Raw genomic sequence first — 21,484 nt, forward strand, 5'->3', positions numbered from 1 at the left:
AAAATTGGTTACTGTATAACTCATATTGTGTTTACTGTACAAGTTTTAATTGTAAATATTTAGATCGTGAATGTAGAGATATGTAAGTTCTGATGCTTCGGGTTACCCTGGGCCAAATTTTGAGGGAGACTTTGTTAGTTTGTGAGGGAGGTAAGTTTGATGTTTGACTTAATCATCTTTGAATAGCTGACTTAGTAAACGTTTCAAAATTTGATTATAAAAAGGTATCAATATTAAGTTTCCGTTTCCTTGGAGGTTATATTGATTAAGCAAAATGAAACATTACATAGTCACTTATAAATCTAATTACTTCCCATTAAGTTCTAATTGGTAGTATATTGCTCTTTCCAAGATCTTATTATATAACTTAACTAGCACAACTATCAAATCTATGCTTCTATCATCTTTAACAGATACAAGGTGAAACTTATATTCTTGTTATTTAAAGGCTCAACCAATTAGGCGCCCTTTATTTTTGCTATTTGAAGTAATAGATCAGGCATAATCCTTTAATAAAAATTAAATGGATCAACTCCTTTTCTTATATTTGTGAAACTGGAGAATGAGAGGTTTATCTTCATATTAAACTCTGAACAAATAGAGCTTTCTTCTAAAAGAAACGTAGTCTTCATCTGTTCATTGCTTTCATTGCTATAACTGGCAGGTAGATACAAAAGATATCCTCTTTATCTGTGGTGGAGCTTTTGTTGATCTGGAGAAGACCATTTCTGAGAGGTAGTCGAATTGTGGTCTAAGCTTTTGACTGAGTGACCTATGCTAATTTGAAGGTTTGAACTTATATATTGTTTTATCCCAGACGACAAGATGCGTCAATTGGTTTTGGAGCACCTGTCCGTGCTAATATGAGACTTAGTGGGTTAAGTATTTCTGCAGCTGCCTCACTATTGGAACATGTGAGCAATGACTGGGTCATTTTAACATTTTGTATCTTTTTTAAGTTTTCTATTGTTTAGTATATGAATTCAACATTATCAACACCTTTTAGTTTATATCCCTATATATTACCTAAAGATTGCTTTTGGTGTTGCAGGTAGAGAGTGGTGATCTTACTGCTTATGGTCTTATACCTGAATTTGTTGGGCGTTTTCCTGTTGTAGTGAACTTGTCTGCTCTTGACGAAGAACAGCTTGTTCAGGTGTGCTTACTGTTTTGCCTTGGTCATAAACTAACCTTCTTCTGCCTCCTGGCGAACTGGACCACCTGTCTTTCTGCCTATGCAGCTATTCTGGAGAAGCTCTAGGCTGATTTATATTAAGAACTCATAAGAAGAGAATTGAATTCAGGCCTTGAACACCATGTTTGGGTAGGTGAAGCAGAAACATTGGAGAACTTACAAATTTTTTCCAGACTTCATAGTTAACAAATAAATAGAATAAGTTAGGGCTGTGAACAACTTCTCTTCTTTGGAGACATTTTCTAATCTAAGAATGTGTTGGAGTGAATATAACCCTAAGACAGGTATGTATTCCACGTGTTCGTCAGGACCTCAGAATTAATGGAGTCTGCATTTTTGAATTTTCTCTTCTCTGCCTCCCAAACAATGGGGATTATGCTTTCCTTGTTTGCCATTTCCCTTTCAAAATTATATCTAGTATGAGTCAATGTTTTTATTGTTGTTGCTGAGAATGTTTAAATTGTGAAGAAGGGATTGGTTTCAATCTCGCTAGCTCTTAGTTGTATTTCACGCCTTTTGCCATTCTTATCCAAAGTCCTTTCCTGATGGGTTTATTGTGTCCATTCTACCTGGCTAAAAGTTCAAAACATACAACTTCTCTTTCTGTACCCAATTTTCTTTGGTAACCCTGTCTTCTCCAGGATCTGTTATCACAAGAATTCAACTCTGCAATTACCATTACATTCGGTTTGGTCTTTAGATCTATGAAAGCAAATATTTGGTCTTCAACACTATATTTCACTTTTCTGGGGCATTTTCAAGTGAAGGTATTAAAACTTTTAAAACAAATATTTGGTCTGCAACATCTCCCACTTGGTTAGTACGATCAGCCTTGTGTTTCACCTAGCGGAAAAGAAAAACATTTCAGGTAGACTTACGCATCCCACATGTAGTCACTGAATAACATCAGGAACAAAGACTTGCATGCCAAGAATTTGATGATCAGACGATTGTCTCTACTATTTTGAAGGGAGGGAGGTAGCATAGAAATTTCTGTACATACAGTCCAGTTATGATCTCTGCTTTATTTCCCAAAAGCTCAGCTTGGAGTTCTATATTCTGAAGTAATTCTTGTTCCATTTTAGTTTAAATGGTACTTAGATATTAAGAATTGGTTTTGTAGGTTCTTACGGAGCCGAAGAATGCTCTCTGTAAACAATACAAGAGGATGTTCAGCATGAACAATGTACGTTATGATTGACAATATTATTCATAAGCAAGACATTATCCTATACTCAAGATATTTTTATATCGGATACAGATGGGCCTTCTGTATTTTCACTGAGTATTCAAATAACAGGTAAAGTTAAATTTCACGGACAGTGCATTGAGATTGATTGCAAAGAAGGCAATAGCCAAGAATACTGGTGCACGTGGTTTGAGAGCGATATTAGAAGATATTTTGACCGAGGCAATGTTTGAGGTATGCAAAAGCTAATGCTACTCATTTCTATCATTGCAATTGCTTTCATGTAGCATGCACACAAGCTCAAATGCAATGTGGAGGTGAATCATAGGTCATACTGGTAAGAAAAGCATTTGAACTACTTCAGAGCTTGTATATGACTGAATTGCTGCTTGTAGTAAATATGTCAAATTTCAGTAAGATTAGTTGACAATGATTCAGTCAGTTTCTCATCGGGTTCTTGGTAGGGGGGCATTTGCTTACATTTAAAATTTAAGTGATGCTAGTTGCATGATCAAAGGCCTCCTAAATCCCTCCTTGATGTCTTCGCAAGCTCCAGAATTCTCACATTTCTTCCATGAATTAGATCATGCAGTGCAAGGTCTCTGACGGGTACTTATAGCTTAATCATATTTTTCATATTACAGGTTCCAGATGCAAAATCAGGAACAGATCGTGCAGATACAGTTTTGGTTGATGAAGAGGCTGTAGGTGCACCAGATGCACATGGATGCGGAGCAAAAGTGCTCTTTTCAGACTGCGGGTTAGAAGAAATTCCAAGAAGAACAAAATCAGAAGATCCTAGAGTACGTTTTGATTTCTGACATCAGTTACTTGTTATAGATTTGAGCTGCTGTCCACTTTTGATTTGAGAACTTCAACGGATTGTAATCCGATGATTTCAACATTTTGGTGTCAGACGATATTGGATGTGCATCAGCACAATCCTTCTCCTCGTCTTATACCATGGGCCAAGTTGTCTCCCAACCAATACAGCCTCATCATTTCCATCATCACCAAAAGACTATAATATGCTCTAGTCACTAAATTTTAGAATTCTATTGACCACCCATTATCTTGCATTTCTCAGGAAGAGGACACTTCGGGGAAGAGAAGCTTGCAGGTAGATACGGAGGACACGTTGCCTGCCATGACCTTGTAACCGCACCAGTCCCAAAAGGGAAAATAAATCAATGTAAATATGCAGATGCTATCATAAATTTTTGGAAAAATGAAAGGCTTTCCCCCCTGCCCACTACTTGTTTCTACAATCACCGCATTGCTCTCTCCAAGAATGACCCAAACTAATACCATAGATCAAGAAAAATGCTTGAAATGGCATAGAACTGCTTCAGCAAATCATCGCTGTCGACTCATAGACAGCATTGAGAAGCCAACCACTTCAATGGCTGAAATGTATTTGTTGGCTATAGAGTCAACTATTATAATCTTCTGATTTAGTTTATTTTCAGCAAAAATTGAGGGTACATGAAAAATACAAGTATAAAAGGGGTGTGTAACATAAATTTTTTATGCTATAGTTTGAAGCAAATAGATCTTTTTTACAGTCTACCTTAATTTTCGTTCAAAAAAGTGGAAGTATAAGATTTATAAAATTAAAAAAGAATCTTCATTTTGATTATTATTTATTGTATATCTATAACCACCAAAAATGTATGAGCAAAGTAAGAAAGATAAATCCTCCATTTTTCACTTTATTTTTATTATATCAAATTAAGGGTTTTTTTTTTTTGGGGGGGGGGGGGGGAAATTTTTTTTTTTGGGGGGGGGGGGCGGTAATAATTTAAAATTTCCCTATTTATGGATCATCATATCTAACAATTGAAAAAAAATATCCTATTTAATTTTTCCAATTCATTTTATGTTCTAAGATAATTAAATGATAATTATCTGTGCTGTATTAAAATTAAAATCACATGAATGATTTTTATGTTGATTTAAAATTTTTTACTCCTCTTCTAAATAGATTTTGAATCCAACACTTTAATTACGAAATATTCAATTTTGTAGAGGACTATTTGTCTACTTTTATTATATTTATAAATATACCAACAAATATCTATATGTTTTTATTCTCTTAATTTTTCTTTTCCCAAACATAATTTGTCCCCCAGTTCTTCAACTTTCATTTTCTTTCCATTATTGTCTAATTTTTTTAAATAAAATCTCCAACTAATCAAAAAAAGAGTTTCATTATCGTACATCTATTTACACAAACATAAAAGAAAAAAAGTCAATCATTTCCGTACGATCATATTTATCCTCAATTTTTATTGATATTCATTAATGACTTCGCTTTCAATTATATATTAATTTTTAATTTTAAAATTTGTATAATATCTATTGATATTATATGCTTTCAAGTATTACGGAACGAAGTGCATAATAAAGATAAAATAAATATTTGAATTAGATGTTTCTTGGAAAAAAAAGAAAAAATAAATATTTGAATTAGATGTTTCTTGGAAAAAAAAAAAGAAAAAGCAGACGTATGAGATGTGTGTACTAAGGAATGCCAGTTACGGTAATTGAAAATTAAAAAAAGAGAAATTAGGGAAGGGGGTTGGCCCCAAAGCCGAAATAAATCTTGGAGTCCAAACGCGCCCTTAAATCACAGTCCTTTCTCTGATGCGTTTAAATAGGGTTTAAGAACACGCGAAAAAAGGCATCAATCGACATAAAGTATATCAATGTTCAATACACATACATACTCACTCACAACTCACTGCTTCTGAAACTTCTCCTCACTCTCATTTGCAACCTGAGGTAAGCTCTTTCTCTCTCTCTTGGGGTTTTTACATTGGAATAGTCAAGTGCATTGCTTATATGCATGTACTAAATTGGTCTATGCATTTTGTATTGGATTCTCTGATTTGGGTAGTTAATTTCGGGGAATTTGATCAATTGCTTCCCATTGGCGTGGAATTTTGTTGCTCGGAAATTGCAGTTGCTACACTTTCTTTTTTTATTTTATTTTTTTTGGGGGGGTGGGGGGCCTAAGGCATGTATTACTTCCCCCGGCATAGCTTCTTTAGTTTTTTCCTTTATTTTGTTTGATTTGGTATGACGTTGGGACTGTTGCTGTTTTTCTTCTTGTATGTTAGGGAAGTATTTAGGTGATCGGGCTTGGTATGGTCACAATTTCTTTATTTATTTATTTTTATGCTCTGCAGTTCGGATTAGAGCTGAAGATCGTTAGTTATGTTTAGGATTTCACATAGGAGCTTGTCAAATTTTCTCCATAATATGTAGGATATGTTCTCTAAGATAGATTGAGTATGTACAGTTTGGATGAGTTTTACGTCCTGTATCTTTTCTGTTCTGCAACATGGCTTTCCACCTGTAGAAAGTGAGCTTCATTTCTGTTAAGTGGAACATATAAGCACCCAAAGATGCTCAATTACCCATGCCTCATTTGTATGCTTACTTGGATACAAACTTGACTTATTTAAGCAGGAAAATACACTTTCTTCTGCTGGTGAATTGTATCTGAGGATTCTTGTTGGTGCCTTGCAAAGATGGCAAACTTAACGTTAACTGGGATACTTGAGAAGGTAAGCATGGGTACTGTTAATTGTGATTTTTCTTTGCAGTCGTGCTATTTGTTTAGATATTAGTTGGAAGTTGGTAGTAGATTAATATGTGTATGCAATACAGATGACAGGAAAGGACAAAGATTACAGATATATGGCAACTTCTGATTTACTTAATGAATTAAATAAAGAGGGATTTAAACTCGATGTTGATCTTGAAGCAAAATTGTCGAACATTGTCATTCAGCAGCTTGATGATGCCGCAGGCGATGTTTCTGGATTAGCTGTGAAATGGTCTGCTCCTTCCTTCCTTTGACACATAGTTTTTTGTTTGCTCTGTCCCATTTAATTATTTTTTTACCCTTTCATTGTCTTTCCGTCCTTAATTTGACTGGGTTTTTATTTGAAATTGATTCACTTTAGCTCCGAGTGTTGGTCTCTAGTTTTCTTTTGCTCCCGCCTTTTATTAGATTCTACAAAATATTTTTGGATGTTCTTTTCCCTTTTTCCTTTGTTCAAATATTACATTTATTTGTTCTCGCCATTGCTTATATTTTTGAGCTTAAATTCTTGATTTCTAGTGCTATGTATTCTCTGAGTTAAATTAAAATTTAACCATCTGTGGGAAGTCTAATTTTGTTTGGTTTGCAAATGTTTGGTTCTGGAACTGCAATGTGGATCTGGTCTAAGATCCTACCAAGTTTGAGGAGGATTTGAAATGTTATAGAGGCTATACTATTTCACTAAATAAAGTTTCTGTTCGTTATTTTGGTTGAATCAAATGTGCCAGCAACAACATGTGCTTTTCCAATGATCATATTGCCTCACAATGTGAAAAATGAGCTTTCTTTATTGCTTATGAAGAACACCTTTTATGAAATGAGCATGTATGAGCCAAGTTTTATTTGAAAATGGGACATGTCCTGCTCAAATAGTCTAGTGCCTCTCATCTGCATTGAAATGCAAAAATGTTGGTTTGCTTATTCTTACTGTTTATTGGTTGTTTTCTTGCTTGGTTTGAGAGTATCTGAATAGAAAAAGTTTGAGTTGGTATTCCTTTGTATGGTGGTATTCTCATTATATTGTTTTTCAATGTGAATTTTAGTCTTGCTCCATTGGTGAAGAAAATTCACGAGCAGCAGGTTCTTGAAATGACTAACAAGCTTTGTGATAAATTGCTGAATGGGAAAGAGCAAAATCGTGACATCGCCAGCATTGCTTTGAAGACAATTGTTGCTGAAGTTCCTACGTTGTCTGTTGCAAAATCTGTTCTTGTCTCCATTTCCCCAAAGTTGATACGTGGAATAACTTTGCAGGTGAGTCCACTGTATGGTTTATTCTATACCAATATGGATAAATACCTCCCAAAGTTCGCTGGAGTCTAGTAATATTTATTTAAGCTGATCAATAGTTGATTGTACTAGTATACTTTTTGTACCATTTAGCAGTCTTGGATGATCTTTGTTCAGGAGATATCAGTTAATAATGAAAGGAAACCTTGCAATTTACTTATATAAGTGGTACTTCTAGTTTTTTCCTTTAGATTTAATCCTCAAACCTGGTGATATTACAATATGAGGTGTTTTAGTATTCCATCATGAGTTACAATCTCTTTGCTTGTTTTGCCTACTTGATAAAAAAACCTTATGATTATTTCTGTTTCTGATGAGTTTGATTTGTTGGTGAGGTTGGCTTCTTCTGAAATTACCTTCTTTAAAGTTGTGTTTTCATAAGATGCATCTGGTGAGCTGTGAGCTTAATTTTTAACTTCATAGGTTCCTATTCAGTTCATCATTGTGGGTGAATTCTTCTTTATTTTTTAACTGCTTCTTAGATGGTATCTGGCCGCGAACCATCATCTCCAAATTCATGGAGTATCTTGAGAGAAAATTGAATTTAGATCTCCAAGGAGTTGCCCATGTGTCTGATGAATATAAAGATTTGAGTACAAAGTTCAACATTGTCCATGTTGAGGAGTTAGTGGCATGATTAACCCATTTTCCTAGTAAGGACCTTGTCTATAGAAACCCTGGATCGTTTTAAAGGACTGCTAAAGTGGATCAAACATGATTTAGACCAGCTTCGGAGATGGGTCTAGTGTTATGGTCTGACGTTGCATGCTTGCAGTTGCAGTGTATGGATTTTGAGAGGGTGAGGATTGCCTTTGCAATGAAGCAGATTGCAGACCATTAGGTGGAAAAAGATTAAGCTTTCCTTTCCATATCCTTGGAGAAGCTTCAAGGATAAGATATGCAATTTCCATTTGTCTGTTATTCATCAGGGTCTTGGTCGAATTTAACTAGGATTAGGACTTCACTGTTGTTTAGAAGACTGGCTGCTCTATCTTGATATGATGCAATAGGATGCTCAGAATAAATTTAAGAAAAAAAATGATGCATTAGGTTTTCAACTGTGGTCCTATGTCCAACTTAGTTAAGAGTTTATTAGTATTTGGTGTCAGTATATTGTATTGCTTCTGTTTTGTGCATTTGAATAGCAAAGTTTATGTTCTTACAAATACCTTTCTTCTCTCTCAATTATTATTTATTTTTATGAAACTCATTTATTTTCTTTTCCCTAGGGGATGAGCACAGAAATCAAGTGCGAATGCCTTGATATTCTGTGTGATGTTCTTCACAAATATGGTAATCTAATGGCATCAGATCATGAGGTATTGCTAGGTTCATTGTTGCCCCAGTTGAATACTAATCAAGCCAGTGTCAGAAAGAAGGCTGTTTCATGCATTGGTAGGATTAACTATATCAAATATTCCAAAAATGATCCTGTCCTTTTGTTTTGTGTGTCAATTGATCTTCCTTTGAGATAATTTAATATAGAACTTCTGCTGCAGCATCTCTCGCTTCAAGCTTGTCAGATGATTTGCTGGCAAAGGCTACAGTTGAAGTTGTTCAGCTTTTGAAAACTAAATCAACAAAATCTGAAATTACACGCACAAACATCCAGATGATTGGGGCTTTAAGGTAAGTTATCAAGTCAGTTTTCTTTTATGATTGTTTCATCTGTCTATACTATGCTGCTTCAGTTGGATCCTTCTGTTGGATGTCGTCTTTTGTTGCTGTAGAAAACAAATGTTTGATGCAATTTGTTATTTCCAGAGTTGTATTGAGTACACCACACTCACTTATGAGAATGAATAAATGTAGCTCCTGACAACTATTGTGACTGTTTGGCTAACGCCATTTAATTGAATATTTTGGGTTCCTAATGATCTTGCCTAATTTTGAGTGAGCTTATGATCAAATGTCTGAATGTTGTCACTTCAAGTGCTGCTATATTTTAGAAATCCACGGATTTGATGACATTTCTATATTCAAATAATACATGTAATCTCTAAAATATGCTTGATAACTGATGTCCTAGTTTGTTTGTTCATGGCTTTGGATTGACAAAATCAGAGAGTTCTTAGTATGACCTTAAGATGGGATTAATGTGCTTGACTTGAGTTATTATAAGCTGGGCACTAACCTGATGTATTAAGGAAGTTGAAATAGCTGAAAAGAAGCAAACTACTTGAGAGGAAATTTCCTATTGTCGGCTAGGATCCCTACAGATGCTTGCCTAGGATTATGCAGTATGCTATAGGATCATTTTTATGTCTTATCCATTGCTGAGATATTATCTAGTGAATGACATGTCACCTTTTGGTTTTTAAGCCGCGCTGTTGGTTATCGCTTTGGTCCTCACCTTGGAGATACAGTTCCAATTTTAATCAACTACTGTAATAATGCATCAGAGAATGACGAGGAGCTTCGTGAGTATAGCTTACAGGTACTTGTTGTTTCCTCTGACATTTTTTTATGAACCTTTTAATGCAGCGTTCATCTATATTCATAGTTCATTTCTCTCGTATCATGTTTGGACTATGCCCTTGAGGTTAGTACGTTTCCTGTGCAGGCGTTAGAGAGCTTTTTGCTGAGGTGTCCCAGAGATATCTCTTCCTACTGTGATCAAATTTTACATCTTACTTTGGAATTTCTTAGTCATGATCCAAATTTCACTGATAATATGGAGGAAGACACAGATAATGAGAGTTATGCAGAAGAGGAAGATGAGTGTGTCCTGAAACTTTTTATTTGTTAATGATTTGTAATTGTCCATGAGAAACTTTGTCGCTAATTTGTTATTCTATGGCTTGTAGTGAGAGTGCTAATGAATACACAGATGACGAAGATGTCAGCTGGAAAGTCCGAAGAGCTGCTGCTAAATGCTTAGCCGCATTAATTGTTTCTCGCCCTGAGATGCTCTCAAGACTATACAATGAGGTATGCTTTGATGAACTTTATGAATATTACTGATATTAGACTTACCTGGTCCTTTGTGTCTGGGTGTGTTGCTGTATTTCAATAAAATGAAGTGTTACAAATTATAATGCCACTATGAACCATTAAATCCTATATATTTTGCTTAAACAACTTGAGTTTTATATTTCACAGTGATGACTTATGTAGCCTTTATTGTGATATCATTCGATTCATTCCCCATAAAACATAGTACTTTGCCATTCAGAAAACTGTATGCCATATGTTGTTAAAGTAAGCCTCTTTTCTGTACACGCTTACTACTTTACCCTCGTTTGGATGCTATTGACAATACTATAAATTTAAGTCCGGTCTGCTTTCAAGGTACATCAATATTTGATGCTTAAAGAGCTAGAAAGCTTTCTCTACCAATATCAAATGAGAAGATAAGATGAGAAATATTTGAGAGTTTCGTTTTCCCACTAGTGACAATGTTGTGTTGTAGTTCCAGGTTTGGATGTGAAGACTGCTAATTATTCTTTGGAAGTTACTTTATATTTAGTGATCAATATCATGAAACAGACTAGTGCTTATAATACTATTCATGGACTGTATGCTAGTGATAGAAGGAGACTGTAACTAGTGGCCTTGAATCTGCTCTATAACTCTACACAAATTCTATGTACTTTCCACTAACTTTTAATAGTTTTTTTGGTAAAAATAGTGAGAAGGTCAGCGTGAGTGATCTTCAAGGAAGATCATAGTGGACCAGTGGTGAAAATTTAAATTGCTTGCCTTGAGTTCAGTAATATAACCACAGCTCTGAACGGATGGATATATGAACCTAGACATCCTCTATAGGGCAGCAAAGATTTTTCTTGATAAAACTTGTACATTCTTTGGTGTAATGTTAGGTACTTGAATATACCATGTCCCCCTTACTGAACTAATTAACCCGTCATAGCTTTTTACTTAGTGTAATTATCTAATTGCTTCTTAATTTCAAAATTTAGATATGATGTTATGGTATAGATAGGGACTATATCTGCAATAACTAAGATGTGGTGAATGCAGTAGCAAGTAGGAAAGATAATTTTCCCCAAACATACGTTTTATAACATGAATTGTAGCAACTTTTTGTGGTACAATGGCAATTAAGAGGAATTCATTTAAGTAAAGCAAATTGTTCTTTTATTTAAAAAGTTCATTCAACTATTATCAGACCACTCTTACAATGCTGGTTGGAACTAGTTATATTGAATTTGAGATATTAGAATATAATTGGGAAGCATTTTTTATTTTCGTGAAAACTAAATTTGTAGATCTGTATTCTGAATGATGTTTCTTTTGTTTTAACCTAAGTAGAGTATGCTGGTGATTGATAGGTTTAAAGAAAGGGAAGAGAACGTCAAGGTACGGAGGAATAATCTAACTGGTCTTTCCATAGTTGTAGGATTTCTCCTTGACTTATGTCTTGCTTAATATGCTGCAGATGGATGTCTTTAATACATTCATTGAATTATTGAGACAAACAGGGAATGTTACAAAAGGGCAGACTGATTTTGATGAATCAAGGCAAGGCATTGTTTGTCCATTTTGAATTGTCTGATATTTTTCTAATTTATTGTCATTATATGGTGATAAGAGCATTTCTAAGAAGTCCAATTATTCTTATGGTATTCTAATTTTGGATTAGAAGAAATGCTGTTGTGGACCATAAGCTATGTAATAGAATCAAATCATGTTGCACAATTCACCAGATTGGTTCTGAAGGGGGGGTGGGTGGGTGAATTCAGGGGGGTGGGAGGATCATTATAGATATGGTTAATATTTTTGGTTTTTCACAATTTTGTCAACTGACGCCTTGAGTAAGCTGATGAGTTAACTAGAAAAGGAAGGCAGGGAAGATATGGTTTGGAGTTAGCATAAGTTTCTGTAAACTATACTTGGTTTCATATGGATGTAGTTGTGTTAACAAATTACACATACAAGACTCTTAACATTCTATACAATTTTTCTCTTCTGTCAACCTTTGAATTAATACTTTCTGCTTTGTGTACAATCGTTACACTATCCTGTTGAGCAACAGAGAATACCCTTCCAGCGCCATCTAGGAATGGCTCATCTGATTTATTATGATCTGATGCTTTAATTTTTTGCAGTCCCAGATACCTATTGAAGCAAGAGGTGCCAAAGATCGTTAGATCGGTAAATAAACAGCTACGTGAAAAATCTATCAAGACAAAGGTAGGAAGATCTTAAAGTACACTGCTGTTACGGTCAACATGAGCTTCTACAGTTTATTACTTTGTTCATGTCTTACAGGTTGGAGCCTTCTCAGTTTTGAAAGAGCTGGTAGTTGTGCTGCCTGATTGCCTAGCAGACCACATTGGATCCCTTACTCCTGGAATTGAAAAAGCACTCTGTGTAAGTTTTGTTGCCCTTAGGACTTGAATTACATAACATTTGTTCTTTTCCATATGTCTTATAAATATTGTGTTTTTGAATTTTACCTTTATCCACAGGATAAATCCTCTACCTCAAATCTAAAGATTGAAGCTCTTGTTTTTACGAGATTAGTGTTAGCCTCGCATGCTCCTTCTGTTTTTCATCCCTACATCAAGGTAATGGCTAAAAATCTTGTCTCTGTTTGAAAGGTTGGGTTGTATTCTGGAAATGTTCTGAGTGATAATTTTTACCTTGTTCAATCCTTATTTTGATAAGTTCACAGTTAGAAGGATGTAATTTTGATTCCTCTGAAATAATTTTACCATTTTTAGGGAATTACTTGTTTTTCTTCTTTTTTATTAATGGATGTATGCGGACGATTGGGTTGGAACTTTCTCATGATTAACATTAGTTTGCCAAATTATCAGAGAGATACCCTGTAGAATAGATATACTCCTTGAAGTAATACCAAGCAGCAAGCATGAAATATCTCTTAACGTCTAGATTCTTTGTCTGAGATGTTCATGCATAGTAGAAGTGTGTAAGCTTTTCTGACGAGCAGCCTTTTTTTGCTAATCAGCTCTGTGCTGATAAATATGGAAACCTCTGAATACCAATGAAAAAGAAATCTGTAAGGTCTTGCTTGAAGTTCGGTAATAAGGGGTGGTACCCCAATAGAGAAAGGGGGAATTGATGGAAGTCTCTACTTGCTGTTGGTTTAGGGATGTCTGTTCACTCTTGGTCCAGACTTCATATTGAAGAAGAGTTGGTCTTTGTTGACCTGTTAGGTTTAGGAACACTTGATTCCAATGGTAAGAAGTTGTTGACTATCACATAATATTGTCCATATCATACAGCTATATGTCTGTCATCATTCCTTTATTTCATTCCCTGTTTTCTGAAAACGGAGGTCCAAGACATTGGTGGATAGTTTGGATGATCCCTAACGGTCAGTTAATTTTGTAAAGGTGAACAAGGGGTGGAGGATCTATACCTAACCCTAGTATTGCAACATTGTGGAGATGGGAGAACAGTAATAATAAATAAAGCAATATGTGGAGTGGTTCTCCTTTGCATTGAGTGTGATGCTGCAATTATGATGCTGCTCTCTTACAACTAGTGATGTTATAACCAAAAACTTAATAAGTAGCTGAATTGAGCATCTGAATCGCAAAATAAGGAATTTCAAGTCAATCAGGATTGTGAATGGCTCTTAACTGCTTTGGAAGCTGTACTTCTGCACCAAGTGATTTCTGTAATCCCCTCGTAAAGGCAAAGTTTCTGAGATAATCTGCAGCTGCATTGGCTTCAATTCAAGTGTGAATTATTTATGCTAGCAGCTAGTTGCAACAAAATTTGCAAAAACTCGTCTTGGTCTTATCTTAGGGGCATATTTTTTCCTCTTAAATCCAAGATGATTTACTTGTAGAATCTGTTTCCACAAGTTATATTGACCCCGTTCTTTTTGATAGTTTAAGCCACATATCACATCCAGATGCTATTTATAAGTTATGTCCTTGATGCCTCAGTATTTACAGAGTACTTTGTGTCATCCGCTTACATGTCCCAATGATACTGTCCAGGAATTATTGTAAAGCTGAAGCAGACAAGCAGAAAGTTCTCATTATTAGTTTTCTTTTCTTCTTCTTCTTTTTCCTTTCTTTTTGTTTTTTTTTTGGGGGGGGGGGGGGGGGGGCTTCTGACTATCAGAAAAGTTTCTGATATCAATTTATTTTTAGCATTTGCGAAATCATACTAGTCAGTCATCCAGTTCAGTGGAAAGTCATATAGCATCATGATTCTTAGACCTTTGAGTGGAAGGAGAAATTGTTTTACCTTAATCTTTCTCTGATACATTTTTGTGTAAATTTAGATAATCATGTACATGTGGAACTGTTGTGGTTGTCAATGATCATTTATTCCTATAGCATGCTGCTATTATAAATCTTGTAGAAGTGAATGTTGTAACGTATAATCATGACAACTTTGCTGATCCATGATAGGAGCTTTTCTTGGTTGTATAATGAAGTATTAGTCTTGTTTCTCTAGGCGATTTCTGCTCCAATTATATCTGCAGTTGGTGAACGGTATTACAAAGTTACAGCTGAGGCATTAAGAGTATGTGGAGAACTTGTCCGTGTTGTGCGGCCAAATATTGAGGTTAGCTGCTTCATCTCTAGATTCTTTTTGCCTTGTAGATGCTGGCGGCTCCCTTCCTGAAAATTAAGGCGATTTTGTTGTCCAGGATTTTGGCTTTGATTTCAAACCTTTTGTCCATCCTATATACACTGCTATCATGTCGCGCTTGACAAACCAAGATCAAGACCAGGTTAGAGCCTTTTCTTTTGTTGAAATCTTTTCCCTCTTTACCTTCATGTCTTACTTTTCTTCTCTTGCAGGAAGTGAAAGAATGTGCCATCTCTTGCATGGGACTTGTGGTTTCTACATTTGGTGATCATCTTGGGGCGGAACTACCCACATGCCTTCCCGTGCTGGTGGACCGAATGGGAAATGAAATAACTCGACTTACAGCCGTGAAGGTTTGTTAAATTTTTTACCTTGGGGTTTTGTTTTTTAGTTAGTTGTGGTTCTCCATTCACGTGTTGCATTTTCAAGCACTCACAATAAGTGGTGGAAGTATTCTTCATTTAACGCACTATGTGACCGTTATGATTATGGTGACAGTGTCGGGAATTACTTTGTTAAGGTTGTCAGGATGAAGACTACATAAAATAGATAAACTTCCTCAGCTGTTCTGGATGGCCAAATTCTTCATATACTTGAATATTTGATGTGGCTCTTGTTAGTGTGAGGTTCTCTAGTGCTTTAGAAGAAGCTCCTCTGATTCATCTCCTGCTCTGGATAGTCTTTGTTGATTAAGGTTTTGGAGATGGGGAATATGAAATAAATTTAAGGTGTGTTTGGATAGAAGATTTGGTCATTTGGGTTTGAGGGAATGGTTTGACAGTAGGATTCAAATGATCCACCATAATGATTGAAGAAGTGATGAGTGTTAAAGAATATTAAATCCATTGTAAACTATCCAAACAAGTTTGATGGATTTGTGCATTATGGGTTCAAACTTCCACCGTGTTCTGGACTCCTGAATATGTGAGCACACATTTATCATACATGCCTTACCAAATGAACTCCTTTAGCAAGTGCTGAGGCAAATAAATCCCTAGTTGGTCAATCTTATTTACAGAAAGATTGAGGAATATCTTCAAAATTATAAAATGGACTTGGGTTGTTCTATAACTTAATCTCATGGGGACTTGTGAGATAAAGTCATAAATTGTATTGAGAAAAATATTTATGAGCTTGCAAACAATTGACAATATTCACTTTGTTGAATTTGTTTAATTTCTATTCTCAGCACAAAATTACTTGTCAGCTTTGGGACGTTGCTGTATTTATATTCTCATGTGCAAGTTTTCTACAACTTTATCCCTTTTTCCAGGCTTTTGCTGTCATTGCTGCTTCTCCTCTGCACCTTGACCTATCTTGTGTTTTGGAGCATGTAATTTCAGAGTTGACGGCATTCGTACGGAAGGTATAATAATATGCCTCTTTCCTTACAGCTTTTGGATAGATTCCTACGGATAATAATATGCCTCTTTCCTTACAGCTTTTGGATAGTTTTTCCACTATGATGATTTGTAATAAAAGCTACTAAATGCTCTGATGTTTCTGGGAAATTAGGCCAATCGTGCTCTAAGACAAGCTACCCTGGGGACTCTCAACACACTAATTGTCAGCTATGGTGATAAAATTGGTTCAGCTGCTTATGAAGTTATTGTTGTTGAACTTTCAACTCTGATAAGGTTTCATAAATCTTTTTTCTTTTTTAAACTGCCAATGCAGTTGCCATTACTACATGGTTGCCAACTACAGTTTTGAATCCATTGGCATTTTTTAATACTAATTCTTCCTTGTGCTTTTCAGTGATTCAGACTTGCATATGGCTGCTCTAGCTCTGGAATTATGCTGTACATTAATGGCCGACAGCAGATCTGGTCCAAATGTTGGTTTGACTGTCAGAAACAAAGTTCTGCCGCAAGCACTGACTCTGATTCGAAGCTCACTGCTCCAGGGACAAGCCCTTCTGGTACTAATTGTATGCTTCACTGATTGAAAAATGTCAGAGAATAGTTTGCTTAACTATAACATCATCTTTGGAAATCACAGGCACTGCAGAACTTCTTTGGTGCCCTGGTTTACTCAGCAAATACAAGCTTTGATGTACTGCTGGACTCTCTTCTTTCAACGGCAAAACCATCTTCCCAGGCTGGAGCTGTTGCAAAACAGGCCTTATTTTCCATTGCTCAATGCGTAGCAGTTCTCTGTCTTGCTGCAGGCGATCAGAAATGTTCCTCCACTGTAAATATGCTTACGGATATCCTGAAAGCTGATAGCAGCACCAATTCGGTATGCTTTCTACTTGTGTTTGTCCCTGCCTTACTTTGCTTGAATATTTTAGTTGCAAGATTTCTATTAATTTTTAAGTTTGCATCTTTAGATGATTGCTGATGCACATATACCTACATCCTGACACTTGTGTGTCCATAGCATAAACCCTGGTTGATTTAAACAAGCTGTCTCCCCCTTACTTTGTTTGTCGCTTCTTTTGGTGCACTGTATTTGATTGAAACCTTGGAAGTAATTGGAAGATCTTTTATCTATACTATAGTTGTGAATAATCCAAACATGAACGATGTTTTGCTGATTGCATAATCTGACAAAGAAGTTATATGAATTCTCAAGCAATATATGCTACAAGATAGGAGATTCTCTTAGATAGCTGGGTGGTGGAGCTGAAACTTGGCTACTTATCTCGTGACCATGGGAATGGAGTATATTGGTGTTCTGCGAGCAAATACTTACAGCTTATAATGCTTAAGATGATATTGCTATACTTTTCTGGATGCCATTGTGAAGGACTAATCATCTATTCTCATGATTGGATAACTGTTCAGGCATTTTCCATCTTTTTTGTTTTAAATCTTTATTTTACTCAACAATAGAAATAATATTGAATACCAAATTGTATTATCTCTGTCTCATTACCTTATGTTTCAATATTGCTCACTGTACTTTCTAATAGGCCAAACAACATCTATCCTTGCTGTGCTTGGGGGAGATAGGCAGGAGAAAGGATCTAAGTTCTCATGACCATATCGAGAATATTGTTATCGAGTCCTTCCAATCACCTTTCGAAGAAATAAAGTCTGCTGCATCTTATGCACTAGGAAATATTGCTGTTGGCAATCTGCCCAAGTATTTACCTTTTATCTTGGATAAAATTGATAATCAGCAGAAGAAGCAATATCTCTTGCTCCATTCTCTGAAGGAGGTGCGTGTTGTATAGTTAGTCATTTGCAAGAAACTTATGTAATGAGCTTTATAGCTCAACCATGCTCAATTCTCTTCTGCATACAGGTCATTGTAAGACAATCTGTGGATAAAGCAGAGTTTGACGATTCTAGTGTTGAGAAGATCACTCATTTGCTCTTTAACCACTGTGAGAGTGAAGAAGAGGGTGTTCGTAATGTGGTAGCTGAATGTCTGGGGAAAATTGCGCTTATTGAACCTGGAAAACTTGTTCCTGCCCTAAAGGTACTTTCTTCAGTATGTGAATTTTGTTTTCTTACAGAAACATTTTATGTGATCTCATTCTTATGGATACATACTATGCACAATTTATAACTGTAGGAACGGACTTCCAACCCAGCTGCATTCACTCGAGCAACAGTTGTAATTGCGGTGAAATATTCTATAGTTGAGCGGCAGGAGAAAATAGATGAGATTTTGTACCCAGAAATTTCATCTTTCTTGATGCTTATCAAGGATAATGACCGGGTAATTTGCTAGATATTTATGACATTGTTGTAAAAGCTATTCAGTTTAGTTAATGTTCATGTTAGAATAATAAAATTGTGTTCTATATGTGCTATTTGGATCTCTCCTTAAATTTAATACATTTCATGGTTTATTGGTCTACATGCAGCATGTGAGGCGTGCAGCTGTATTGGCCTTGAGTACTGCAGCTCATAATAAGCCAAACTTGATAAAGGGCCTGCTTCCGGAACTATTGCCACTGCTTTACGATCAAACAGTGATAAAGGCAAGTACCTTATAGTATTAGCATGCCTTTTGTTATAGCCTTCAAAGACTATAAAAGTGCACAAAATTGGAACTGAAATTTCCTGCGCCTGATGTAAGTAACCTAATAGCGGCAGACACGAGAGTCTTCATATTTTAAGAGGTGCATTTTGCTTTTAGTTAGCAATGGGCTACACTTGCTATAGGCGAACGCACTATTCCTCCTCTTTCGTTTAAGCATTTGGCAGGGTTAAAAGCGTGAGAATCCTTGATATGGGATGTATGTGCAGTCCGATCTTGTAATTAATACCATAGTATGTAGTAAGATATATTTTTATTAATCATGCAAGAGGTCCATTTTAACACTACTCTATTGGGTTTGGTTATTCATCAAATAATGGATTGTGGCACAGGAGATCACCCATTATTTGGATTGTAAATGGATATTCTTGAGACAGCAATTTTAGTTATAAAAACGGAAAAGAAGTCTGACATTTCCTTTGAGCATAGTACTTCCTTGTTTTATCAACTTTTGGACTGTCGTGATCAACTCTGTGGATTTCTCTCCCATTTTTGTCTCTTTTTCTTTTCTTCCCTATTTCATATTTTATTGTAGGTGGTGAAAAGGTGTATTTCGTTTTGCTAGTTATGTTAACATTGTTTCACTGGACATCGTTTTTCCTGTCGTCATTACCGAGGACGAAAATGCTGCAACTTTAGTATTATTACCTCCTTTTACCTTCGGTGGCAACTTGGTTTGATTTTATCTGTGTGTGTGTGTTCTGATTTTTGTTTTAATTTTTTTTTTCCTTTTTTCCTCTAGGAAGTGTCTTTTATTAAACTCAATTTATTGGTCAATTATCTCTTTGCAGAAAGAATTGATCAGGACAGTGGATCTTGGTCCTTTCAAGCACACAGTAGATGATGGGCTTGAATTGAGGAAAGCTGCTTTTGAATGTGTGGACACTTTGTTGGACAGTTGTCTGGATCAAGTGAATCCTTCTTCTTTTATTGTTCCGTACCTTTTATCTGGTTTAGATGGTGAGTCTATCCAATAGCATCAAATATCTATGAATATATCACAATTCATTTTCCCCGGTGGTGTTGATTTTAATTTACTTTTGATAATAATGCAAAGAATTGAAGCACATAAATTCAAAGCTACTTTTATTGCTAGCCTGTCTCACTGGTTTTCTTCATTTCAGATCATTATGATGTCAAAATGCCTTGTCATCTTATCCTTTCAAAGTTGGCCGACAAGTGCCCATCTGCTGTGTTGGCAGGTATCTCCTGTCGTTACGTTTTGGTTGCAGATGATCTTAATATTTTCCAATTAGTATGTTAAGTAGATATTAATCCAATTTTCACCAAAATATTGCACTCCAGTATTGGATTCCTTGGTGGATCCTCTCCAGAAAACTATCAACTTTAGGCCCAAGCAGGATGCTGTCAAGCAAGAGGTTGACCGTAATGAAGACATGATCCGAAGTGCCCTCCGGGCAATTGCATCCTTGAATCGCATAAGGTATTCTTAGGTTTCAAATTAATATTTTCTGTTAACCTCAAAATCCTCCTCAAGGGTATATTCCCCGATGGCGATGACAAGAAATCCATATAACATAATAATTTATGTGTTCTTCCACGAATTCATTAATTTTTGTCCTTCTGTGGTTTCTTTGAACTCTACAAACCATCCTCACCATCTGTTCTCAAATCTGTTTCTTTCTGATTTGGTTTCTGGCCATCCTCACTCCAGTTATCATTCATATTATGACGGAGCAAGAACATGGCCAACCTGTTTATAAGGTGTTTCTGTTTCTGGCTTTCTATGACACCACTGCTCTTGCAGTCACATTTTTGTTACCTTCTGCCGATAAACGAAATATTGCTATTATCAATAGCCTTTGCTGATCTTCTGAGTGCAAATTCATCCTGTTGTTTGTAGACTATAGATATTGTTTTTGCACATTTGAATATAGAACTGTTGGAAATTATTCATTACAGGTGTAATGACTGATTCTCTTTTCTCTCCCCTTTACACTTGCAGCGGAGGAGACTGTAGTCATAAGTTTAAGAATCTCATGAATGAAATTGCCAAGTCAGCAAGACTCTCAGAGAAATACTCTTCCATTCGGAATGAATAAATTTGTTCCACTCAATGCTTCCAGTTGATGCTGCAGACTTCAGAAGCATGTATTTGACTTTCCCTTGACCCGTAATCTTTTACCGATGAAGAACATTATACAGGTCCACGGAAAAGGGGTTAATTTACTGAACATACCATGCCGGGCTATTGCATCTACAGTGAGTAAACTAAGCTATCCTGTTGGGGGAACTGGGCATGTGACTGCCCTGTACAGCATAGTCCTAGCTTTTCCATTTGGCCAGTCGAGCTTCTGTCCTGGTCGGACTTCCAAAATATACTGGCCTCTCTCTTTTGTTAATTCGGTTGACCATTGCTGTGTAAATTGGAGATTCATGCAATTTTCGATTGAATTCGACTAATGTTGTTTAAGGCTCTCCTTTAGATGCTATGTATTGCTAAGTTTGGTGGGTGCTGCTGCTGCACCCATGGCGTTTTATGTTTTGGATCATTAGAACTGGGTATGGATTTGAAAGGAAACCTGGAAAAGTTTGGGAGACACTTTGAGGAAGTGCAATTAATGTAGTCACTCCTGTTTGCCCTTAAATGTTTCAATAGACATGGACTCTTCTGAGGTAACATTTATCTAGAGTTGAT

General features: G+C 36.0%; 2 protein-coding genes across 2 annotated transcripts in view; both read left to right on the forward strand.

Moving 5' to 3' along the window:
- The window catches only part of LOC105169050 (CLP protease regulatory subunit CLPX2, mitochondrial), a gene marked incomplete in the record, with an annotated part of 8,264 nt that extends 4,420 nt beyond the window's left edge, over nucleotides 1-3,844 (forward strand). Inside the window, 7 exon segments of the mRNA XM_011089315.2 lie at nucleotides 665-735; nucleotides 818-914; nucleotides 1,052-1,156; nucleotides 2,319-2,381; nucleotides 2,496-2,618; nucleotides 3,029-3,187; nucleotides 3,472-3,844. Coding sequence (XP_011087617.1) covers nucleotides 665-735; nucleotides 818-914; nucleotides 1,052-1,156; nucleotides 2,319-2,381; nucleotides 2,496-2,618; nucleotides 3,029-3,187; nucleotides 3,472-3,543 — 690 coding nt within the window.
- LOC105169051 (cullin-associated NEDD8-dissociated protein 1) lies at nucleotides 5,009-21,466 on the forward strand. The gene is given in 29 exon segments (XM_011089316.2): nucleotides 5,009-5,168; nucleotides 5,859-5,956; nucleotides 6,060-6,229; nucleotides 7,041-7,251; nucleotides 8,517-8,682; nucleotides 8,787-8,916; nucleotides 9,610-9,724; nucleotides 9,851-10,008; nucleotides 10,095-10,218; nucleotides 11,557-11,607; nucleotides 11,687-11,769; nucleotides 12,357-12,441; nucleotides 12,520-12,621; nucleotides 12,720-12,818; nucleotides 14,692-14,802; nucleotides 14,888-14,971; nucleotides 15,042-15,182; nucleotides 16,103-16,195; nucleotides 16,345-16,466; nucleotides 16,588-16,750; nucleotides 16,831-17,070; nucleotides 17,747-17,995; nucleotides 18,082-18,258; nucleotides 18,355-18,501; nucleotides 18,650-18,766; nucleotides 19,617-19,785; nucleotides 19,950-20,027; nucleotides 20,131-20,269; nucleotides 20,792-21,466. Coding segments are annotated over 28 exon segments (3,657 nt in total). The 5' UTR covers nucleotides 5,009-5,168; nucleotides 5,859-5,920; the 3' UTR covers nucleotides 20,889-21,466.

The sequence above is a fragment of the Sesamum indicum genome, linkage group LG8, assembly GCF_000512975.1.
Source record: "Sesamum indicum cultivar Zhongzhi No. 13 linkage group LG8, S_indicum_v1.0, whole genome shotgun sequence".
In the NCBI taxonomy this organism is placed as follows: Eukaryota; Viridiplantae; Streptophyta; class Magnoliopsida; order Lamiales; family Pedaliaceae; genus Sesamum; species Sesamum indicum.